We start from the raw sequence: 19947 nt of genomic DNA, 5'->3' as shown, positions 1-19947 counted from the left end.
TGTGATAATCATTTTTGGTCATGTCTAGACTTAAATACACTTTTTAATTAAGTTATTAACTGTACATAAAAAGCAATTTCAGTAAAAGTAATCTAAAACCGAAATACACTTTCCTCTTGATTCACAGACAAGGTGAAGATGCTTTAACATCTTAACTAAGGCCTGGTTTTGGCTTTAGTTAAGCCTTGTCTGTGAACCCAGGCCTTAAGTTGTAACATCTGAATCTAAATAACCAGATGACTTTCCTCAAATTTCACTCGGCCTCCATAGGTAACTAAACAAAAACTAATAATTATAGTTGCTACAAAACAGCAAATAAGCATTAGGCTTTGAGAAGTCATTATGCAATTACTGAATTTATCCTTTGTTTGTGGTTAAACATGCTCTGTGTATGTTAATGCGAGTCGGAAGTGTCTTTTGGACTGGGGTGTTGAGTGCGTGTGTGTGTCCTTGTGCTCCTATTTGTTTTGATGGCGGCTGAATCAATTGTGCCTTTGGTGCGAGGGAAAAACGAGAGAGAGAGAGCGAGAGAAAAACAACAGAAGAAAAAACACAGAGAGGGAGATGTGGGTCTAGGCGACTTCCAGGCATTGTGCGAGCAACGGAAGAGAGGGGGCGGCCGAGGAAAAGTGAGACCATTACTAAATGAGCTCGGCCAATTAACGGAAACCATACAGTCTGTCAGACTGGCAGCGGCTCCGTTATTTAAATCAAGACCTGTGGAGCTGCGTGCCTCTGCTTGTGTCCTGCAACATGACCTGAGTGGACTGCAATGACTGTATAATAGTTCGTATGATATTATAATGCATTATACTTAACATTCTTGAATTAAAAACATGAATCAAGAAATGACTAGGTGGAATAAAATAAACAGTTGAACAAAAGGCAAACACATTTGTGAAAATATGAGGATTTGCAAGCATTCATAGTCTTATGTTAAGGAACCAGCCTTAAATATTAACCCTAAACTAAAATATTTATATTGAATTGTTTGTATGAACAATGCTTGTGGTTTAATAAACTGCCTCTTCCTGTTGAATCTGAGAGATGTGGACATATAAGGACATGCTTCGTGCTCATCCGGTGTGGTGTGTGGTTAAAGAGTGGTGTTTGTCCTCTTGAGGAAGGTAGCCGGAGGTGGGAAAAAATGGACAATGAAGAAAATTAGGAAGTACTAAAAAGGATCACACGTTGGAAATGAGTGATATGCGAAAGCATATTTATGTGTATTATTTATGCCTATGTGTATGCTTGTGCTGGTGATGCATGCATGAGGGTATAAGAACTCGCAGACTCATGAACTCATTGCACGAGTCTAAAATGAATAAAGCATTAATAATGACCCAGATATTAATAACATTTCAAAAGCTACAAGAATAAAGAGCACACATGTCTTTATATAGAAAACAATTTGAATCAGAACACTATGCCAGGATCATTAAACGACTTAGCAGCCAAATAATCAAGATGTTTGCTGAATTGTATGCAGCTAAAAATGTGAAAGATATTTCGGGTCAGGGGTTACCGCTTTTATAAGCACGTGGCTATTCATAGGATCTAAAGCATTAAAAATTATCTGCAACAAATCTAAGAAAAAATTCCTACAAACAACAATACCCTATTAATACCCCTGTAAGCAAGCACATAAATTACAGAAAAGGTAACAAACATTATGCAAGGCAAACAAGTCTTTTGATTAGAGAATTCAAATATTTAAAGATGCAGTGTGTAATTTTTAGAACGATCTCTTGAAACAAGAAATGCAAAATAATATACAAAACTATATTATCAGTTGTGTGTAAAGACCTTGTATATGAATGGTTATGTTTTTATAACCTTAGAATGAGACGTTTTTATCTACAAACACTGAGGGGTCCGTTACATGGAAGCCGCCATTTTGGGCCGCCATGTTTCTACAGAAGCCCTAACAGACAAACTTTTTTACTAAGTTGTCTCCAATCATGAAATGTTTGTCCGGTGGTGGCTATCGTAGCTTCTTTATGCATTTCAAAAACGAGGGTTGGGCAATGGACTGAGCCGTTGGTTGCAATTCGCAACCTCACCACTAGATGCCGTTAAAATTTACACACTGCACCTTTAAGAAAAGAAGATTTGTTGAAAGAAACTACTGAAAATTAGTCAAAATCCAAAGAAACTACACATTACAAAAACGTTTTCCCAGATTGTTAGACCTAAAGGGTAGCTTTTCTTTATATTATAAACCGATGCAATGTCTGCAGATACAAAGATAGTTATTTCATAACAAATAAAAAATATTTGTATTTCCCTGTACCTTGCTTATGAAAAAGGTTTTCATATGTTGGATCAGCTGCAGGTTGGCAGCTTCTTTAACCAAAGCAGCACAAAGAGTGATACTGTTTAAAAAAAAAAAAACACTTAAAATTACTTTTGTTGTGTGAAGGTCCCACCAGGTGCCCCTGTATACAGTGAACAACATAGACCTAAAGGAGAGTATTGAGGAATGAGTGGTTAAATACCTTGCAGAAGATGGGAGGGAATGGGTGGACAGGTGATAAGAAGTCATTTAGACATCAGTTGAAGGAAAGTATTTAAGATATATGTGCGCGTGGCTGATGGTTGGTTGTGAGTATGTGGTTGCTGATAATCACCACCTTATCAGCGGACAATAAGTTGCAAAGTCAACAGCGGTCAGTTGCGCATGCCGGCCTGTAGACAAGTGAGTAGATATTATCAAAGCAGGGCGGTGCAATGGAGCACAGATATCTTTAGCATTGTTGTTAACATCATGTGAGAAGTGCTTAGTTGAGGGGAGGAATTTCCCCACTCATCTTATATTTCTTCGCAAACAGCCATGTGGATTAGGCGACAACGTGCAATATGAAAAGGTCAAAGGGAGATCTTAGTCAAAACAAGTGTCATGTTTTTTTATTTACAAATTTAGATTATTATTTGGTTGCTTTAGCACTGTCTTATTTAAGCCAAATACAGGGGCTAAACAATAAAATATAAGTTCCAAAGCATAAAAACTGATATTCCAGTGTATTTTGAGAACAAGTGATAAGCCTCAGATTAGTTTGTCCCAGGCAACAAATAAATCCCCCCTCTCTCGCTTTACTAGGATAGGCATCGTATGTCATTCCAGTATGGGACGTATATTCCCAAAATACGGCCTGACGTCACGCGTATGGGCTGCAGGCCTGTATCAGTCGCTGCTGGATCAGATCATCCTGGAAAAGTAGGTTGAAAATCAGTCCGATAGAGAACTAAAAAGTGGTTTACAAGTTTAATACGACAAACCTAACCATAGCGGATATCGTTTATTGATGGGATTTATTCATAACATTTAGGAGAGTTACTTTAAAAGAAGGATCTCACAGTCGAGATGACTTGAACTGTTAGCATTGTCTAGCAAACAAATAAACAGATTAAGTAAACTGAGTATTGTGTTCAAATGTTAACTTACTCATGGACAGATATGTAGCGCATTGCATGTAGTTTAGTATAAGGTTTAACTAGTACGCATTATCCGGGTTATTTTCAATGTTTAACGTGAAACTGTTTGTATGGGTGATACGTGCACGTGTTTTTTATTACTGTGCGTGAAAAACTTTCGTAATTGTATACCATATATTACAGACAGACGGGCACGGATCGTACGACAACAATTTCTTGACTTGATTTCATTTTGCAGATGAAAACGACTCGAGGCGAGGCAGATGCACGCTAGACTTGAAGTCTGCAGCGTTTTGAAGAGGTAGGGGAAATTGTTAATGTACTATTGTTTCTGAAAACTGAAAGCCCAGCACAGTTTACCGCACATACGTTGTTATTGTCGCACTCTTGCGCACACAGATCTTCCAGGAACGCGATGCTCACGTCCGTCAGTGTTGAGTTTTAATCTCGGACTTGTATCGTGATGAAACTCTGTCGCAGTTGAGAGCTCGCGTTGTTGTTTTGTGTTTATACCGAAGATTAACAGATTTCTAGAGATATAAAATCCGACATACGATTCGGCCCAACAATCCCCGGCGTTGCGTACGAACGTATACGGTTGAAGGCGTAACACAAGACGGTGCAGTCTGGGAAGTTCACTCGAATATGCAGGATAGTATACTGTTGTGTAGTATACTTTATTTAAATATTTACTATGGTGATGTTCAAAATACTCTAGTACCTAGGAGTTTTACTGCATTTGACTATATTGTAGGATACTACAATCTTTTCCCTGTGGGTCTAGAAAACCTATAAATAACTCTACATCATCCCTTAGTTAAACTTGGAATGACTCCTACAAAAATTTACCATGGTTTTACTACAGTCAAAAAATATACATGATTATTAAAGTTAAACTTACTACACACAACTATTTTTGCTATAAAATCCTTGGATTAACCATGGTTCGACAAAAAAATATGGTTAAAGGGATAGTTCACCCAAAAATGAAAATGTTGTCATTATTTACTCCCTCTCATGGTTTTACAAACCTGTATAAATTTCTTTGTTCTGATGAACACGGAGAAAGATATTGTGAAGAATGGTTCGATTACAAACATTCATAAGCCCCATTCACTTCCATAGTATTCATTTCAATGGGGCTCACGATTGGTTTGGTTAGAAACATTCCTAAAAAAAAACTTCCTTCGTGTTCTTGAAGAATGAAGAAATGAATACAGGTTTGTAACAACATGAGAGTGAGAAAATGACAGAATTTTCATTTTTGGGTGAACAATCCCATTATTTTTCATGACGGTGATTTATTACTGTGGGTTCACACCAGCCGCGTTTGAGGCGTCTACCGCATCTAGTTTGCCGCTTGAACATTTTGAGTTTACTCGCTTCATTCGCACGTGAAATTCTAGTCATCAAGACATTCATGTGGAAATTTGCGTCGTGGGAGGGGCTTCTGCGACTCTGCTCGCTTCCTGTAATCACGTCACTACTAGAGCAAGCTCCTGTTTGGTTAACGTGGTGATTTTTTTAGCCAAAGTTCAAATTTTTCAACTCGCGCGTTTCCCGCCGCAACGCTTAATTTGCGCCGCGTTAAACCTTCATTCGCACCGCGAGACCTCCAGACGCGCGTCAACGCGTAATCACATTGACACATTGAAATCACTCGCGCTTGACACCTCTACCGCTGCTGGTGTGAACGCAGCATTATAGTAAAACTGTAGTAAACATGTTTATTTTGGAAGATTGATTACCCTTTGTAGTAGCATACTTTTACTGTAAATATCATAATTAAACCATGGTTACTTAATGTGTTTACTGTGGTATTACTACAAATAAAACATAAAATAGTGAATGGTGAATTTTCGCCAAGTGTTTGATAACTTGCTAAGGGTTATTTGCTGTGTTTTGTCACAAGCTTTTAATGATAAACACTCAGTTGTTCAGTTCATGGGACTAGCTTACACTTTTTAGCATTACCGGATGTCTCAAGTGAAAAGTTGATCATTACACAACATTTCCTCTCATATTTGAATGCATGGATTGTGTAGATAAAGGGTCATTGCTAGATGGTCGGGACAATGGCTATTGTAGCAATGGGAGACTCGAGAGCAGAAGGAATACATTGCAAATGCTGTGCACCTGTGGAAGTTGTGTGTCTGCTTGTGTTTATGTGTGAGGGGGAGAGAGAGGCAATTTGACTAAGGAACATTGGAATTCCCCTTTCGGTGAAGAATGGTTGCTTTTTCCTGCTTTTAAACGTAGCACCTATTGTTATCGTGGAAAACATGGGTTGCTACTGGAAACCCAGCATAGCATCAACCATACATGACATTAACGGCACTACTGTTCATACAAAAAGAAATTAAAGATTGAGTTTTGCACTTACTATAGTTTCCATCATCATGTATTACCACTGCCAATAAACTCTGCTTGACTTAATTTTATTAACTTAACTTAATTAAGTCCTATTGTAAGAATTTGTGACCTATCTGTGAAAACCAAGCTAAAGTGTCAATGTAATTTTTACATTTAGTAATTTGGCATTTGCATTATTAGAGTGCATTATGAGGTAAACAGTTTAACAATATTTGTGTTCAAACCCATGATCATTTGCTCATCTAATGCCAATTCTAACCATTTGAGCTACAGAAACACATTTCTTTATGATATATGATTTGTTGTGCTACTCTTATAGAAGATTGGTATGTCTGGACCCACCTGGCTGTCACCAAGAACTCTGGGTAGCTCAGATAGAGCCACTGCACCAATGTCACACACTGGCCCCGCCATCTACAGACCACCCAAAAAAGGTCTGCCCGACCAGATGCCCATGTATAGCATGTATGACCAAAATGGTGGAACAGGAGGAAATGGTATGCCTGTAAGATACATGGCTACTGGACCCTCAGGTGAGAAGCCGACAAAGGCTGGGATTTTTGTTGGCCCAGTATGAAATCTCCTCATACCCAATAATATTTGCGAATTTTTTAATGCTTATTTTCTTTGACTAATGGACCAGTATGGTTTATAGTACAATTAGATGCAAAATGTTCTATATAGTTTAATACACATAATAATAAACATAGTTCATGTATAACATATCTATATGTTCCTCTCCAGTTTTGAGGCTTAAATATTGTGCTGTGGATAACTAAACTAGTATATTTTCTCTGTTGCGTGTGTTTGTTTACTCTAAAGGAAATATGCAGCACCAGCATCAAGATGATCGCTCAGGGTCTACAGCTTATCACCCAGGGGACCGATACTACACTCCAGGCCAGGGGCCCAAAGAGGACCACCACACGTGGAGCCCCCATCTGGCCAACCATGAGCTTCATGTGAGTGATGCATGCATATCTGTCTACAGTTATCTGTTTAAAGTCGCTTTGTTGCAAACAAGTGTAGGATAAGATTAATAATAGCATGGTTTTATCAATGGACAAATGGAGTCTCACACATTGGTCAAATCAGTTTTGCTGGTTGTTTTAAAACAAAAAGAACAATGTTTTGATAGCACCCCAGGGATCATTGTATGAATGGCTTATATCAGGGGTTCTCAACCTTTTGCAGCTTATGTCCCACCAGTGATTTAAAAAAAAAAACATTCCTAGGACCACCTTTCAAAATATGATCGTATAAACACAGAATAACATAAATGTAAATCATACAACGGTGTCAAAAAACTAAGCATTGTGACATGCCTTTTGCATCGCTATGAAGACCCCTAGGCTTCACTTTGTAGACAAACCAGGAATGTCATTGTTTCCAATGGGAAAATCACATGTGTCATTTCCAGTGGAAAAAGCGATTTGAAGTTCTACCTTTGACACAAGAAGTAGGTTAAGTTTAAAGGGGCCATGGCACAAGACTTTTTTAAGATGTAAAATAAATCTTTGGTGTCCCCAGAGCACATAAGTGAAGTTTTAGCTCAAAATACCCCACAGATAATTCATTATAACATCTTAAAATGGCCAGGTGTGTGCAAAAATGTGCCGTTTTGTGTGTGTCCTTTTAAATGCAAATGAGCAGTTTGTTGCAATTGAAACTCAATTGTGCTGTGAATTGTTTTCTCTCTCTCCTTTTCTCTGCAATAAATGGCAGTGCTATGATTGGATAGTGCAGATTAAGGGGTGGTATTATTATAATAAGAGCTCCTTATGACATCATAAGGAGAGCCACATTTCAACGACCTATTTTGTTATGTGCTTGTAGAGAATGGTTTATCAAAACTAAGTTACTGTGCTGATCTTTTTCACATTTTCTGGGTTAATAGAAGCACTGGGGACCCAATCATAGCACTTATGGATTTTGGGCCATTTTCCGCGTTTCCGACAATTTTAGCTGTGTCTCGATTATCTTGATGGTTCTACAGATTATCTTATAAAATTTCCCTTGGTGTGAGGTGTGGTAAGGGTGTTCGAACCTGATCGGAAGAACGTCGGAGCCGCCCGAGAGCAAATTGTAAATATTAAACATGATTAATATTAACGTTTACAAATCCTGATGCGTGGGGGGAACCCCGAGGACAAACGCGTGCACACTCTTGAGATTATCATGTGAAACGAAACAATATCCAATCAGAAAGCGAGATGATGGAAAATGGAAGCAGTCATGGCGCAGCACAAAGTGAAGTTGATGTGGACAGCAGAGATGGACCATGTTCCCGCTGTCTCCACGACTTTACCCAAACCCTTTTCCAACAACTGTCATTGAAATTTCTTCCTGCATATCGTCCGCCATGCTTATTCTGAAGTCTTGCGAGATTTCATGTGTTCAGTTGAGACTCTGGTTGAAAATCTGTACGTGTGTGGTGTGCTGTCTTTGACACATCATGGCACATCACACACAATAGGAGCAAAAAGGTTAAATCTAGGATTTTTTATCTTCATGTTTGAAATCTATCACATTTTGAAAATCTTATAAGATGTAAAAAATCTTTGGTGTGTACCCAGCATAAGAATCACTGTCTTATAAGACTATTTATAGTTGCATTTGCATAAGCTAGGAAAAGAGAAACCTTTTCGGTATCAAGCTTTATATCTTTAAATCAGTTTGGTCAAAAGTATTGCCAACTGAAATAATTGATGCACTTTCTGATGTAATATTGTAAATTTTTTTGACATTTTGTTGATGGTTCATAATCGAGGATCAGAGAAGCACATCTCTGCTATTGATGCAGAAATAGACTCTCTTACATCCATGTTGGCTGATCTGGACAGTCACCCTCAGAACCCAAGCACACAGGTACAGTACTTATTGTTTACTACATTTTCTAGCTTTTTCCATACTACAGTTGAGAGATTTATTTTAGGATAATGTGTACTAATCTGGTAAATAAATTATCATGGCGCAAAGCAAATTAAATTGTTTGATTCGTACACATTGTTTTTCTTCTAAAAACTAAAAGAACTCCTAATTTTTCTTTCAACAGTTGTATGACAATGTGCCTTACAGCAACCACCTTTCTATTGACCGCTATAATCCATCCAACCAGGCGGGGCCGCCACCGCCAAGCAGGCCAGCTATGGGCTACCCTCCTCAACTCCAGAGCCAGTACCACCCGTCTCCACCTTACACCACTACACCTCAGCAAGAATATGCTTACCCCCCTCCCTCCTCTGCTGTCAACAGACCTTACCCACAACCAGTGCCTGCCTCTTACACAACCGCATCCACCCCCACCGGTCCACGTTTTACTGTTCAGGTCAAAACTGCCCAGCCAGTGACCTATTCTCAGAGCGGGCGACAGGCAGAGCAGGCTTACACCCCACCGCCGCCCCGTCAGCATGCCTCACGCCCACCTCAGCAAGACCGTCCACATTATCCTGATTCACAGGGGCAGGGCTGGTACCCACCTCCACCACCCCCTGCCCAGGAACCTCATGGAGATCCGTCACTCTATAAAGGGGGATCAGGAAATATGCCAGGTGGGAGATCTGGCCAGGGACCACCTGTAAAGAAAGGCCAAGACCAAGTCTCGGCATATCAGTCTAACAAGGTGAGAATCGATGCCAATGATTCCCAGAAAACATACTGCTAATAAAAGCATGGTAGACACTTTTTGCATGAATTTGTGTCATTTTAAAACGCTAAACTATTAAATCTTTTAGATGTTTAGCTTATTTATCATCAGTGTTCTTCCAGCAGGGGTCAGCACAACGTCCAGAGGAAGAGTTGGATCGGCTCACTAAAAAGTTGGTCTATGACATGAATCATCCCCCTACAGAAGAATATTTTGGTATGCTTCAATACTTCACAATCTTAATGGGGTATTTTGCAAGGTGATAACATTAGTTTTTTCCTTTCAGGCAGGTGTGCTAGATGTGGAGATAATGTTTTGGGGGATGGCAGTGGGTGTATTGCGATGGAGCAGGTGTTTCACGTGGAGTGTTTCACCTGTATCACCTGTCACGCCCGTCTGAGAGGCCAGCCCTTCTACGCATTAGACAAGAAGAGCTACTGCGAGAGCTGCTATATAGTGAGTCGGCTCCTTTTGTCTCACGTCTCTATTAAATCAGGATTTTGTTTTGAACCCATTGTTTTGTTTTTCTCTGGTTATACTCTCTGGTAGGCATCATTCAGAATGCACAATAAGCTATTTCGCCTGTAGATGTCATGATTACCTTCTTTTTTTTTATTTCAGTGTTTCTCTTTATAATGGTTTGCATTTATAAATCCTTGTAGGACACATGTAAGTTTTCTTAAAATGTTTCTAATAGTTCAGGGCTATATAAGTTTTTGACTCTTCATCCAAAAATCCATAATAATTGTGAACTCTCATATTTGGTTTAAAAGGGCCGTAGAATGAAAAACTGTATTTACCTAGGCATAGATGAATAAAAAGAGTTCTGTGCATGGTAATGACATATCATTAGCCTTAAACACTATTGTTTCCTCCAATCAGAGCAGAGCTCAACATTATTATTCATGACCTTTTCAAATAAGATAATAATAGACTATTTAATTCTAAAGGCAAATCCTAGGGTTGTAACTGGAAACGTGAAACCGTCTGTGGGTAATTTTTGCACTTAATAAAGCCACATATTTTTTATGTAGATAGGGTGACCATACGTAGTGATGGTCGTTTTCGAAGCACTGCTTCATTAGGCTTCGAAACATTTACGAATCTTTTGTTTCAGTGGTTCAGAGCGTGTTTCAAACTGGCCCAAGTCATGTGATTTTAACAAACGAGGCTTCATTACGTCATAACTGTTTCGAACAGAAAATCCGATGGTTCACCACTAGGGGGAGTTGATCACATGCAGTGTCTAATATGTTTCGGTGAACTCGGGTCAGTTTTATTATAAAAGTTTATAAAACATTTATCCTTCTGACTAATAACACTGCCATTTTGTCTATTTTTTGTTTAAAATGTGCATAATTAAAAGGGTAGTTAGTTTTAATGATTTGTTTGCCCTAAATAAAGATAGAAAGTAAGTAAGTAAAATAATTTTTAAAACATATTTTAATAAAAATCTTGCTATTATTTTGTAAAAAAAAAAGTGTAAAATGTTTGGCCATATCTGCTTTTACTCTATTTTGACCAGCAGGGGTCGCCAGTGTGTGTGGTGTTTCGAACTGCTTCGAAAAACTGAATCAATTTTGGCACGTATGGTCACCCTATATGTAGATATCAGGGAACAATTTAACATATTATTTTAATGCATTCTTTGGCACCTTTAAGGTTTTAGCCAGTATTAAAAATGTGGTTGAATTATGAATGTTACCCTAACCTCATAAGACCTGGTGTGTCCACATAAGTGAACATCAAATTTTTTGTTGTTTGCACCATAATACTTCTGTGTAACTGGAACCTGTTGTACATAAACATGGACAATAACACTGCTTCATGTTCAAATAAAAATAATTGGTTATTATATTTCTTGGTTCTTCCTAACCCCAAAATGGCTGGAAGAAATCTAAAATGCAAGCCAAACCAAAGCTCGGGTCTTAGGAGGTTAAACATGTTTGATTTTTTTTCTTTTTCAAGATTGAAGTTAAAATCTGTAAATGTGCAATGCAACATAAATATTTTGGTTGCAGCTCCTAACCCTAATTTCAATTAGAATTTTTACCCTTTTTGTTCGTTTGTTTGGGTTTTTTTCGGCACGTTATTATAACAAGTGAATTTTTAAAATATTTTATTACAATTATAAATATTACATAAAATCTGCATGTGTGATTAATTACATTTTTAAAACATTTAAGAGTATCTATTGCATGTCACACAGCAGGACTAACAAATGCTTATATACCTTAGTAATGTAATATATTACAGAGTTGCTTTTTGTTGCACATTTTACATTAAGAGGCAGTTTCCCAGACAGGGTTTTTAGATTACGCCCAGTAAGAGGCCTTTGTTATATTAGGACATTTAAAGGAGAATTTCACCCGTAGAAACATTAGTCTTTATTGAAAGTGCATCATATTTGTAGTGAAAAGGTAACATAAATTTCGAATTTTGTGCCTATTTGTCTGAGAAAAGGGGTGTTTGTAATCTCACCCCCTCAACAAAGATATTGGACTTCCTGCTTTCAATGATGCAAAATGATGATTTTTACATAATTGAAAGAAAGAAGTGGAACACTGAAATCTGTATTTCTCCTGTCTCAGGACATGATGCACCACCATTCAAAAACATGACTGGGGTTCTAACTATACAAAGCTTAATGCAAATGGGTGAAGTGTCCCTTTAAGGAGTTTTTACAAACAATCCTTACAAAAAGCAAAAGATATGTCAGTGCAAGATGTTTTTAAATTAAGGCGGTTCAAACATGCATTTTAGTGTGGGACTAGCCCTGTTCAAGAAACCTATATGTCATACTTCTGTCTTACCTCAACAGTTTTAAACTCTCCTATTCTTTGTTCCTCCTCTTTTTTTCTCAGAGCACACTTGAGCGCTGTTCAAAATGTTCTGAGCCAATCCTAGACCGGATCCTAAGAGCAATGGGAAAGGCTTACCACCCTCGCTGCTTCACATGCGTAGTATGTGGTTGTTGCCTGGATGGAGTGCCTTTTACCGTGGATGCCACCTCTCAGATCCATTGTATTGATGACTTCCACAGGTACTCATTCGCTATTCTCTTCTGTTTTGTTAAGCATGTTGTTTTTTCTCTGTTTGCGAGGCCCCACAAAAAATCATGCGCTTACTGCAATCACTTTTGTTCTTAAATGATGAAACCTTTTCTGGTTAAACAGGAAGTTTGCCCCCCGCTGCTCTGTATGTGGGCACCCTATAATGCCAGAGCCTGGACAGGAGGAGACGGTGAGGATTGTCGCACTGGATCGCAGTTTTCATGTGAACTGCTATGTGTGTGAGGTGAGAGGACTTGTCTTCTCAAATCTTTACATTTTAATATCAGCATATGATCCAGACCAAATAGAAACTGAAGGAAACTATGTTTGTTTTGGTTGTAGGAGTGTGGACTTCTCCTTTCCTCTGAGGGTGAGGGAAGAGGCTGCTATCCCTTGGACGGTCACATTTTGTGCAAGAGCTGCAGTGCCCGTCGCATCCAAGACCTCTCTGCTAAAATCTCCACTGACTGCTAACATCTCCTTTTAACCTTTCTATATAATAGATATACTTCGGAATGCACCACTATCTAAAAATCATCACCTGGTATTTTTACAAGTTTTCGATAACTTTTAGATGTCACACAGATTTGAAGACCTCCCACTCAGGGAAGCAGTAAGCTAAAAAAAAACAATAGCTCTTATTCTTAGATTAGTTTCACTCGAGTTGTTTCCTTTAAGAAAAGATGGTGAATGTAATGTGATGTTATATTGCGTGTGCATGTGTGTGCGTGTAGTTACAAAATGTATACAGAATGAAAGTGTTTTGAACAGGGTACATTTCTAGCATTTGGAAACACAGTTACTGCCATAAAGTTTTACGATATAAAAACTCCCACGGTAAACATAGCTAGGCAAAGCTTAATTCAGACTACACTTCCTAGGTTTTGATGGCAAATGGGGTCACTTTGCATTGTCCCAACACTCTCAGAAAACAAGGGTACAAAAGTTGTCACTGGAACTTTTATAAAGGTCTTAATATGTTCCATTTTGGTACAGATATGAACCTTTTATGTACCAGTATGCATCTTTTAAGTGTACTTTTTTGAAAAGGTGCCACCCCAGTGACAACTTTTGTACCTTTTTTGAGGGTTCACTCCGACCCCCATTTGACTTCACCTACACTTTCTTATCCTATGCTAAGCACAATAGTGTCCTGTACTCATTAGTTTGACACTTGAATTGTATGATTGTGGTTACTGAAGGATATTAAAGGGATAGTTCGGCCAGGGGTGATGTTGAACCCATGATTTGCTCGCCGCGAGGCCGTCCGAGATGCGTGTGTCCATCATTTTTCAGACAGGCATATTTTCAGTTATTTTAGAAAATGTCAGCTGCTAAACAGTAAAGTTACGGGGTCCCTTCGGGTCCAAAAAATGTGCATCTATCCTTCACAAAATGGGTCCGGGCAACTCCAGGATGGGAAACGGGGGTCTTCTGAGGGTAGTCCGCATGGTGTTGTTGCAGAAATATCCATATTTAAAACTTTGTGGACGAAGATGACTAGCTTCCGGTAGCGCCACCATCTTAGACTCCTCTGTATTCAGGAGAGACTATTAGCGTAGTGTACGCACTTTTCTTAGTGACGTATGACAAATTCGAAGGGCGGGGGCACAGAGCAGCAGCAGAGAAACTTCCGTAAACTGTGTACGCTCTCATCTTGAATGCGGACGCGACTGGGATGGCGGCATTACCGGAGGCGGGTTGTTTTCGTTTGTAGGGTTTTGAATGTGGATATTTCTACAACAAAACAGTGCGGATTGCCCTCGGAGGGCCTTTGTTTGTCATCGTGGAGCCGTTTGGATTTGTTTTGGGAAGGATGGATGCACATTTTTTGGACTTGAAGGACGTATAACTTCACATTTGATTAACTGAAAAATCTAAAACATTTTCTAAAATAACTGCAAATGCGTTTGTCTGAAAAATGATGGACATGTGCATCTCGGACGGCTTCGAGGTGAGTGGATCATGGGTTTAATATCATTTTTGGCCGAACTGTCCCTTTAACACTGTATTTCATTTACTGAGTGATTATTATGATAAAAAGTTGGAAATATTAACATAGGCAGCCCTTGGCTCTGATATTGTCTCTTCAACTAGCTTAGGTTAATATGAATGCTTTTGTCACCTTTAAACTATTATAAGCCATAACCTGTTATATAGGAACAAAGGGTTTGTGTACCATCACCTCTTAAATGAAGGAAATCTCTTGACTAGAGATATTAGTTAGTTGTCATGTAAAGCGTTAGGTGTACGGTAAACCTACGGTGTTAGATCACAAATAGGTTGATGTAAATTTGAATCTGAAATCCGAATTAAAAAGGGTGCTTTTGACTTGTTAGTCTGATTAGTAAAAGGGATGGTTTAACTTGAGAACAGTAGTTGACGTTTGCAGCTGCTAGGGTAGATAACTGAATAATGTGACTTAGAATTTATTCGATTTGATCAAAGTCTTGGTCAGCTTTATTACTAAATACGTGTCCATTAATGACTAACAAAAGAAATTGGAAATGTATGCTGTTTTTTATACTTTGCTTTAATTTCATTGTTTGTTACATTTAAACAATGGTCAACATTCATCTGTTACACTTTTCTTGGTATTTTCATCTTGTTTTCAGTAAAAAATTTCAAAAAATTCTTTAAGATGCTTTTTCTTGATGGGCGGAATGACCCAAGAAAATAGGTCTAGTTTTTAGACAAAAATATTGAATTTAGTGATTTTGTGCGTAAAATAAGCAAAAAAATGGGGTAAGAAAAAATCTTTAACATTTTCCTTAAACACTACATTCAAGAAAAAATTTGCTTACCCCATTGGCAGATTTTTTTTGCTTGTTTTATGCACAAAATCACTTAAATTTGATATTTTTGGTCTCAGGGCTATACTTGTTTTCTTGGGTCGTTTTGCTTATCAAGAAAAAGCATCTTAATTTAAGAAATTTTGGATATTTTTACTGAAAACAAGACAAAAATACTAAGTAAAGTTTTTCTTAAATCATTTTTTGCAGCATACCCGTCACAAGGTGTCAATCAAAGCTTTTGATTGTTTAAAAACACTATTTGCAGTCTAATGTTCAAATGAATAGTGAATGTTATCTTGAAGCTGTAAGCACAAAACTGTTCAGATGGCCGTGTGCTTTATTTATTGACTTGTCTGGTATTAAGGTTGCTTCATAATAGAGTCCATCTGAAATAATTTGCTGCCAAAAATTGCTTTATTGTGAAAATCACTTTGCCACTTTGCTTACGTACTTTTTCCAACATGTTAGAAAGCGTCCAACAACTCCCTCTATGCTGTGGTGTTATTTTGCTTTCCATTGTGGGTTTTTTTGCCAGAAAGCATTTTCTGAACCGGTTTTCATCATGGATGATTACTGATTCATAAGCATCCCTGATTTCAGGGCTGTTTTGGATGAATGTTGCATTTATTATTTTTTTTCTCTAATATTCATAAGCATCCCTGATTTCAGGGCTTTATTGGATGAATGTTGCATTTATATTTGTTCTCTAATAATTGATTTTACAGAGAGAAAAGGTGTTTTTCATAAATTCATATCTGTTTGTCCAGCACGTTTTTGTCCAATGTATTTGTACTTAACCATGTTCTGAAATATGATCTGATGAACTGTGAAAAATAAACAGAAAAGCTTTTTTGGATGTAATTTTTGCTGATGTCCAGAGCTGATCAGATTTAAGTGCACTTTCCCTGAACACACTTTATTACAGACTTAACGAGATATATCCAGCTGCAGCCCCGCAGCGCCACGATTCAGGGCACACGATTCAGGCCGCTTGTTTCAGGGCGGAAGTCGAACCATATATGGTTTGGGGGAACCGATCTTACTAGAGTCGTGAAAACCAACATTTCTTTGCGTAGTTATTAATGTTCTCATGGATTTTGATATAAATTCTAAACATTTAAATCATATGTATGTTACTTAAAAACAATACATGAAAATTCACTAAAATATATAGCCAAATATAAATATTACTTTTTAACATACATTTTAATGTAGATAATTAAGTAATGTCACCACATACTTTTTCATTTGATATAAAGTAATTACATTTATTTCATGTTCATCATCAGTATCTTCTTTAAGTATTTGTTACAAAATAAACATTGACACAGAGCATATTTTTTAAATGTCAAATACACTTTTGTTTGAATTACAACTACATATTAAATAAAATGTATATTTCCTAAGTAAATATTTCTGCACCACAAAAAAAACCCTTACCACAAACATATTAAATATAGCGTACAGTGTATGATTGTTGTCGATTCAAAAACAATAGAATAGATTTGTAATAAATAATAAACAGTTAAGCTCTCTTTATAGTAATATTACTGATGTCTCACCTTGTGCCTCATGTTTCTTGGTGAATACATACAGTATCACAAGAGACATCACTTTTCAATATAATTAGGCATATAAAATAGCAATACACTGACAGGAAATCATCTAAAGCATGAATATAAATGCCTAAATAAATGTTGAACAAATTGTATTCTAAATATTTAAAGACAAGTTGAACCTTTAGTTCAATAGTCCGAGCGACCAAAGCAAGAGGACTAACAAGAAGTGAAGGTCTTCCAGTAGAAATTCCGACAGCCTGCTTTTCGTTCTCGCTGAGAAAGGGGAAGCTCACGAACCACTTCATCATGAACATCAAGATCATCATTGCCTACAATGACATCTCTCTCCTCAGGAGCCACTGACTCAGAAAGATGTTTCAGCAAGAGTAAACGAGAAAAATCCTGGAGCTTAAGAGAGAATTCGATATTTAACAATCTTACAACTTTGCATTGTTACTTCTCACGCATCTCACATCCACATTAAAATGCTTCCTCACCTCATCTTCAGTGGGGTTTACTTCTGATCGGAGAAGCTGGAGCAGTATATCCCCCCTTGGTGCAGAACTGATACTGCACACCAGTAGATAGACCGACAGGGTCACCATAACCACCTGGAACTGGGAGAACATCTCCGCAGGACTGTTTTTCGGTATGTTCCCGCAAGCAACAGATAAGAGCGATTGAAGACAACAAGCTTATATAGCCACCAAAGGTGGGATCTTTGGGTCAATTAGAAAGAACTTAATTGGTTAGGTTGATGGAGGTGTTAGTGTGGGTGTAGAAAAGTATGATGAAGGGACATCTGCTGATCTGTAGTGAGTGTGAAGGAGGATTCCCAGTTGGAAAGATATTTGATAAGGTCACACCAAGGTGTTACTTGGCGTCAGAACCCTCATCATTCTTGGATGATTCACGGCGATCAGGTGGTGTATACATTTGCTGTATGCACATTTGTTGTAAATTTAAGTGGTAACCTGCTAATGAACTAGAAGGATGTTAATGGGGTCAATGGGATGCTGATGCTGTAGTGCTTTGGTAAGACATGTTTTGTCACTATGAGACCTCACTATGAGGTCTTATTAGATTGCGGTCTTAATGATGTGAAGTGACTTAAATGTTAATTGGTCTGCCTAGCCTTTGTTATATTCCATCTTTCATCTCTTGTGATATACTGTATATATATATATATCACTAGAGACAATCATTACCCATAAATGAAAAATGTACGTTTTTAAGTCTAAGCTGAGTCTGAAGTATAATGTTTATGCACTTAAAATAATTTGAGTGCCTCAAAGACTTGTTGACATTACAATAGGGTTACTTGGGGATCTGTCTTCACAAAGTTTCTAGTGTGCACAAATATGATTTTGTGATACTAAACTTCACCCCTCTCTGAACTCACATGAACTGAGACTTTAAGACTGAAAAGTGCAATTACTCAGACTTTGTCATCTCAGCGGGTGGCCATTAACATTTACAGAAGAGAAGTGGCATGGGCATCATGCTGAGCACTTAAATGATTCGTGTCTTGCCCATATGGGTAAATATTCATACAATAAAAATGTTCAGACTCGTGCAATTGCTGAAACAGCTAAACTTCTTAGTAATCTCTGATAAGATATCAGTGTGTCATCCAACTGAATACTGGACTTTTTATGGTAAAATATATTTCAATTTACTATTATTACTATTTTAACAGCTATTTTGTAAAACAATAAATTAGGAAATACAAATATGTACAAGAAGGACATACAGTAAAAATCAATTAATCAATAAATACATAAATAAGTACAAATATTAATTTGTACATTTTTATATTTAGTTAAAAGGCTTGTGTCTCACATTTAAATGTTGTTCAGTTCATTCTTTAAAGATCGATATCTTCCCGAGGGAATATAGAGGTGGTTGCTGAGGTGAGAACTGTCCTTTATTAAATTTCTGTCTTGCCATAAACTTTATCTAGTCTTTATAAATGTCCTCACGTGATGGTAGCAGTGTGCCACAGTGCCAGTGATTTTTTTGTGATAAGTTAATGACTGCAGATCTTTTTCTCAGGCACAGTGCAACCAGCTTACCACATCAAAACGCTATGGGTTAGTATGCTTTTAAAGGGGACATCTGAACTCAAAAATCTGACTTTTCCATGTTTAAGTGCTATAATTGGGTCCCCAGTGCTTCTATCAACCTTTAAAATGTGAAAAAGATCAACCCAGTAACTTAGTTTAGGTAAACCATTCTCTGCAAGCATGTGAAAAAATAGGTCATTGAAATTTGGATCCCCTTGTGATGTCAGAAGAGGATAATACCGCCCCCTTAATCTGTACTATCCAACCACGACACTGCTCATTTGCATTTCAAAGGACACACCCAAAAATGGTACATTGTTGCTTACACCTACGAAGGGGCAATTTTAACACGCTATAATAAATTATCCTTATGATATTTTGAGCTAGAACTTCACATATGAACTCTGGGGACACCAAAGACTTATTTTACATCTTAAAAAAGTTTTATGAAATGTCCCTTTATTTGAGCAGTGGTAAAAGAACACAAGCAGATGCTGGGGCAGATTGTTTATCCACAGCATCCTCAGGAAGTAAATATGCTGCTTTGCTTTCTTTACCAGGGATGTTTACAGTTGAGGGAGATGCATGTGCAAAAATGATTACAGTACAGATGGAGACTTAAGCATTATCTTACAAAAATGAATCATGGTTTTACTACAGTAAAAAAAAATCAATCATGGTTACTGTAGTAAACAAAAATAAATAACCAGAAATAACCAATAACGAATAAATTTACATTGCACTCTCATTCTGAAAAAAGAAAAGATGGCTGTGCACACTTTTACACACTCTGTATGGCCAAAAGTATGTGGATACCTTTAAATTAATGGCAGTTATTTCTATAAAGATAAATGTGGCTCTGGAGTCTTAGTCACACTGGTTGTAGCAATAGCCAAAATTATTGACGTTTTTGAAAAAAAAATTAGGATATTATGTAAAGACCATGTTCCATGTATATTTAGTACATTTATTAAAGGGGCTAAGGCACAATACTTTTTTAAGATGTCAAATAAATCTTTG

The 19947-nt window shown here is 37.5% G+C and overlaps 2 protein-coding genes across 3 annotated transcripts; one reads left to right on the top strand and one right to left on the bottom strand.

The window, feature by feature from the left end:
- Positions 1 to 3088: 3088 nt before the first annotated feature.
- trip6 (thyroid hormone receptor interactor 6) lies at positions 3089 to 13541 on the top strand. 2 transcript variants are annotated; one of them, XM_055197643.2, is made up of 11 exons: positions 3089 to 3217; positions 3674 to 3736; positions 6128 to 6341; positions 6631 to 6770; positions 8572 to 8676; positions 8864 to 9430; positions 9580 to 9670; positions 9741 to 9910; positions 12319 to 12497; positions 12631 to 12751; positions 12850 to 13541. In XM_055197643.2, the coding sequence occupies exons 3-11, from the start codon at positions 6137 to 6139 to the stop codon at positions 12979 to 12981; spliced, it is 1710 nt and encodes a 569-aa protein (XP_055053618.1). In that variant the 5' UTR covers positions 3089 to 3217; positions 3674 to 3736; positions 6128 to 6136; the 3' UTR covers positions 12982 to 13541. The 2 variants fall into 2 exon arrangements, with proteins under 2 accessions (XP_055053618.1, XP_055053599.1); XM_055197624.2 differs by having other exon boundaries at positions 9577 to 9670.
- Positions 13542 to 16737: 3196 nt separating this feature from the next.
- sst5 (somatostatin 5) lies at positions 16738 to 17994 on the bottom strand. Its single transcript, XM_055207215.2, has 2 exons — positions 17359 to 17994; positions 16738 to 17269 (listed from the first exon to the last, which is right to left on the bottom strand). Exons 1-2 carry the CDS (start codon positions 17488 to 17490, stop codon positions 17078 to 17080), a joined length of 324 nt encoding a protein of 107 aa, XP_055063190.1. The 5' UTR covers positions 17491 to 17994; the 3' UTR covers positions 16738 to 17077.
- Between the last annotated feature and the right edge of the window lie 1953 nt (positions 17995 to 19947).

This window comes from Misgurnus anguillicaudatus, chromosome 21 (genome assembly GCF_027580225.2).
Source record: "Misgurnus anguillicaudatus chromosome 21, ASM2758022v2, whole genome shotgun sequence".
In the NCBI taxonomy this organism is placed as follows: domain Eukaryota; kingdom Metazoa; phylum Chordata; class Actinopteri; order Cypriniformes; family Cobitidae; genus Misgurnus; species Misgurnus anguillicaudatus.
The sequence above is the reverse complement of the archived record's forward strand: the minus strand, read 5'-3'. Positions and strand labels throughout refer to the sequence as shown.

Excerpts from the sequence above, each read along its gene's own strand:
- trip6 (XM_055197624.2), top strand. The coding sequence starts at position 6,137 with ATGTCTGGACCCACCTGGCTGTCACCAAGAACTCTGGGTAGCTCAGAT. Across the intron at positions 6,342-6,630 it reads CATGGCTACTGGACCCTCAG|GAAATATGCAGCACCAGCAT; the intron begins GTGAGAAGCCGA and ends TTTACTCTAAAG. Across the intron at positions 9,671-9,740 it reads CCCTACAGAAGAATATTTTG|GCAGGTGTGCTAGATGTGGA; the intron begins GTATGCTTCAAT and ends TTTTCCTTTCAG.
- sst5 (XM_055207215.2), bottom strand. The coding sequence starts at position 17,490 with ATGTTCTCCCAGTTCCAGGTGGTTATGGTGACCCTGTCGGTCTATCTA. Across the intron at positions 17,270-17,358 it reads TAAACCCCACTGAAGATGAG|CTCCAGGATTTTTCTCGTTT; the intron begins GTGAGGAAGCAT and ends TTCTCTCTTAAG.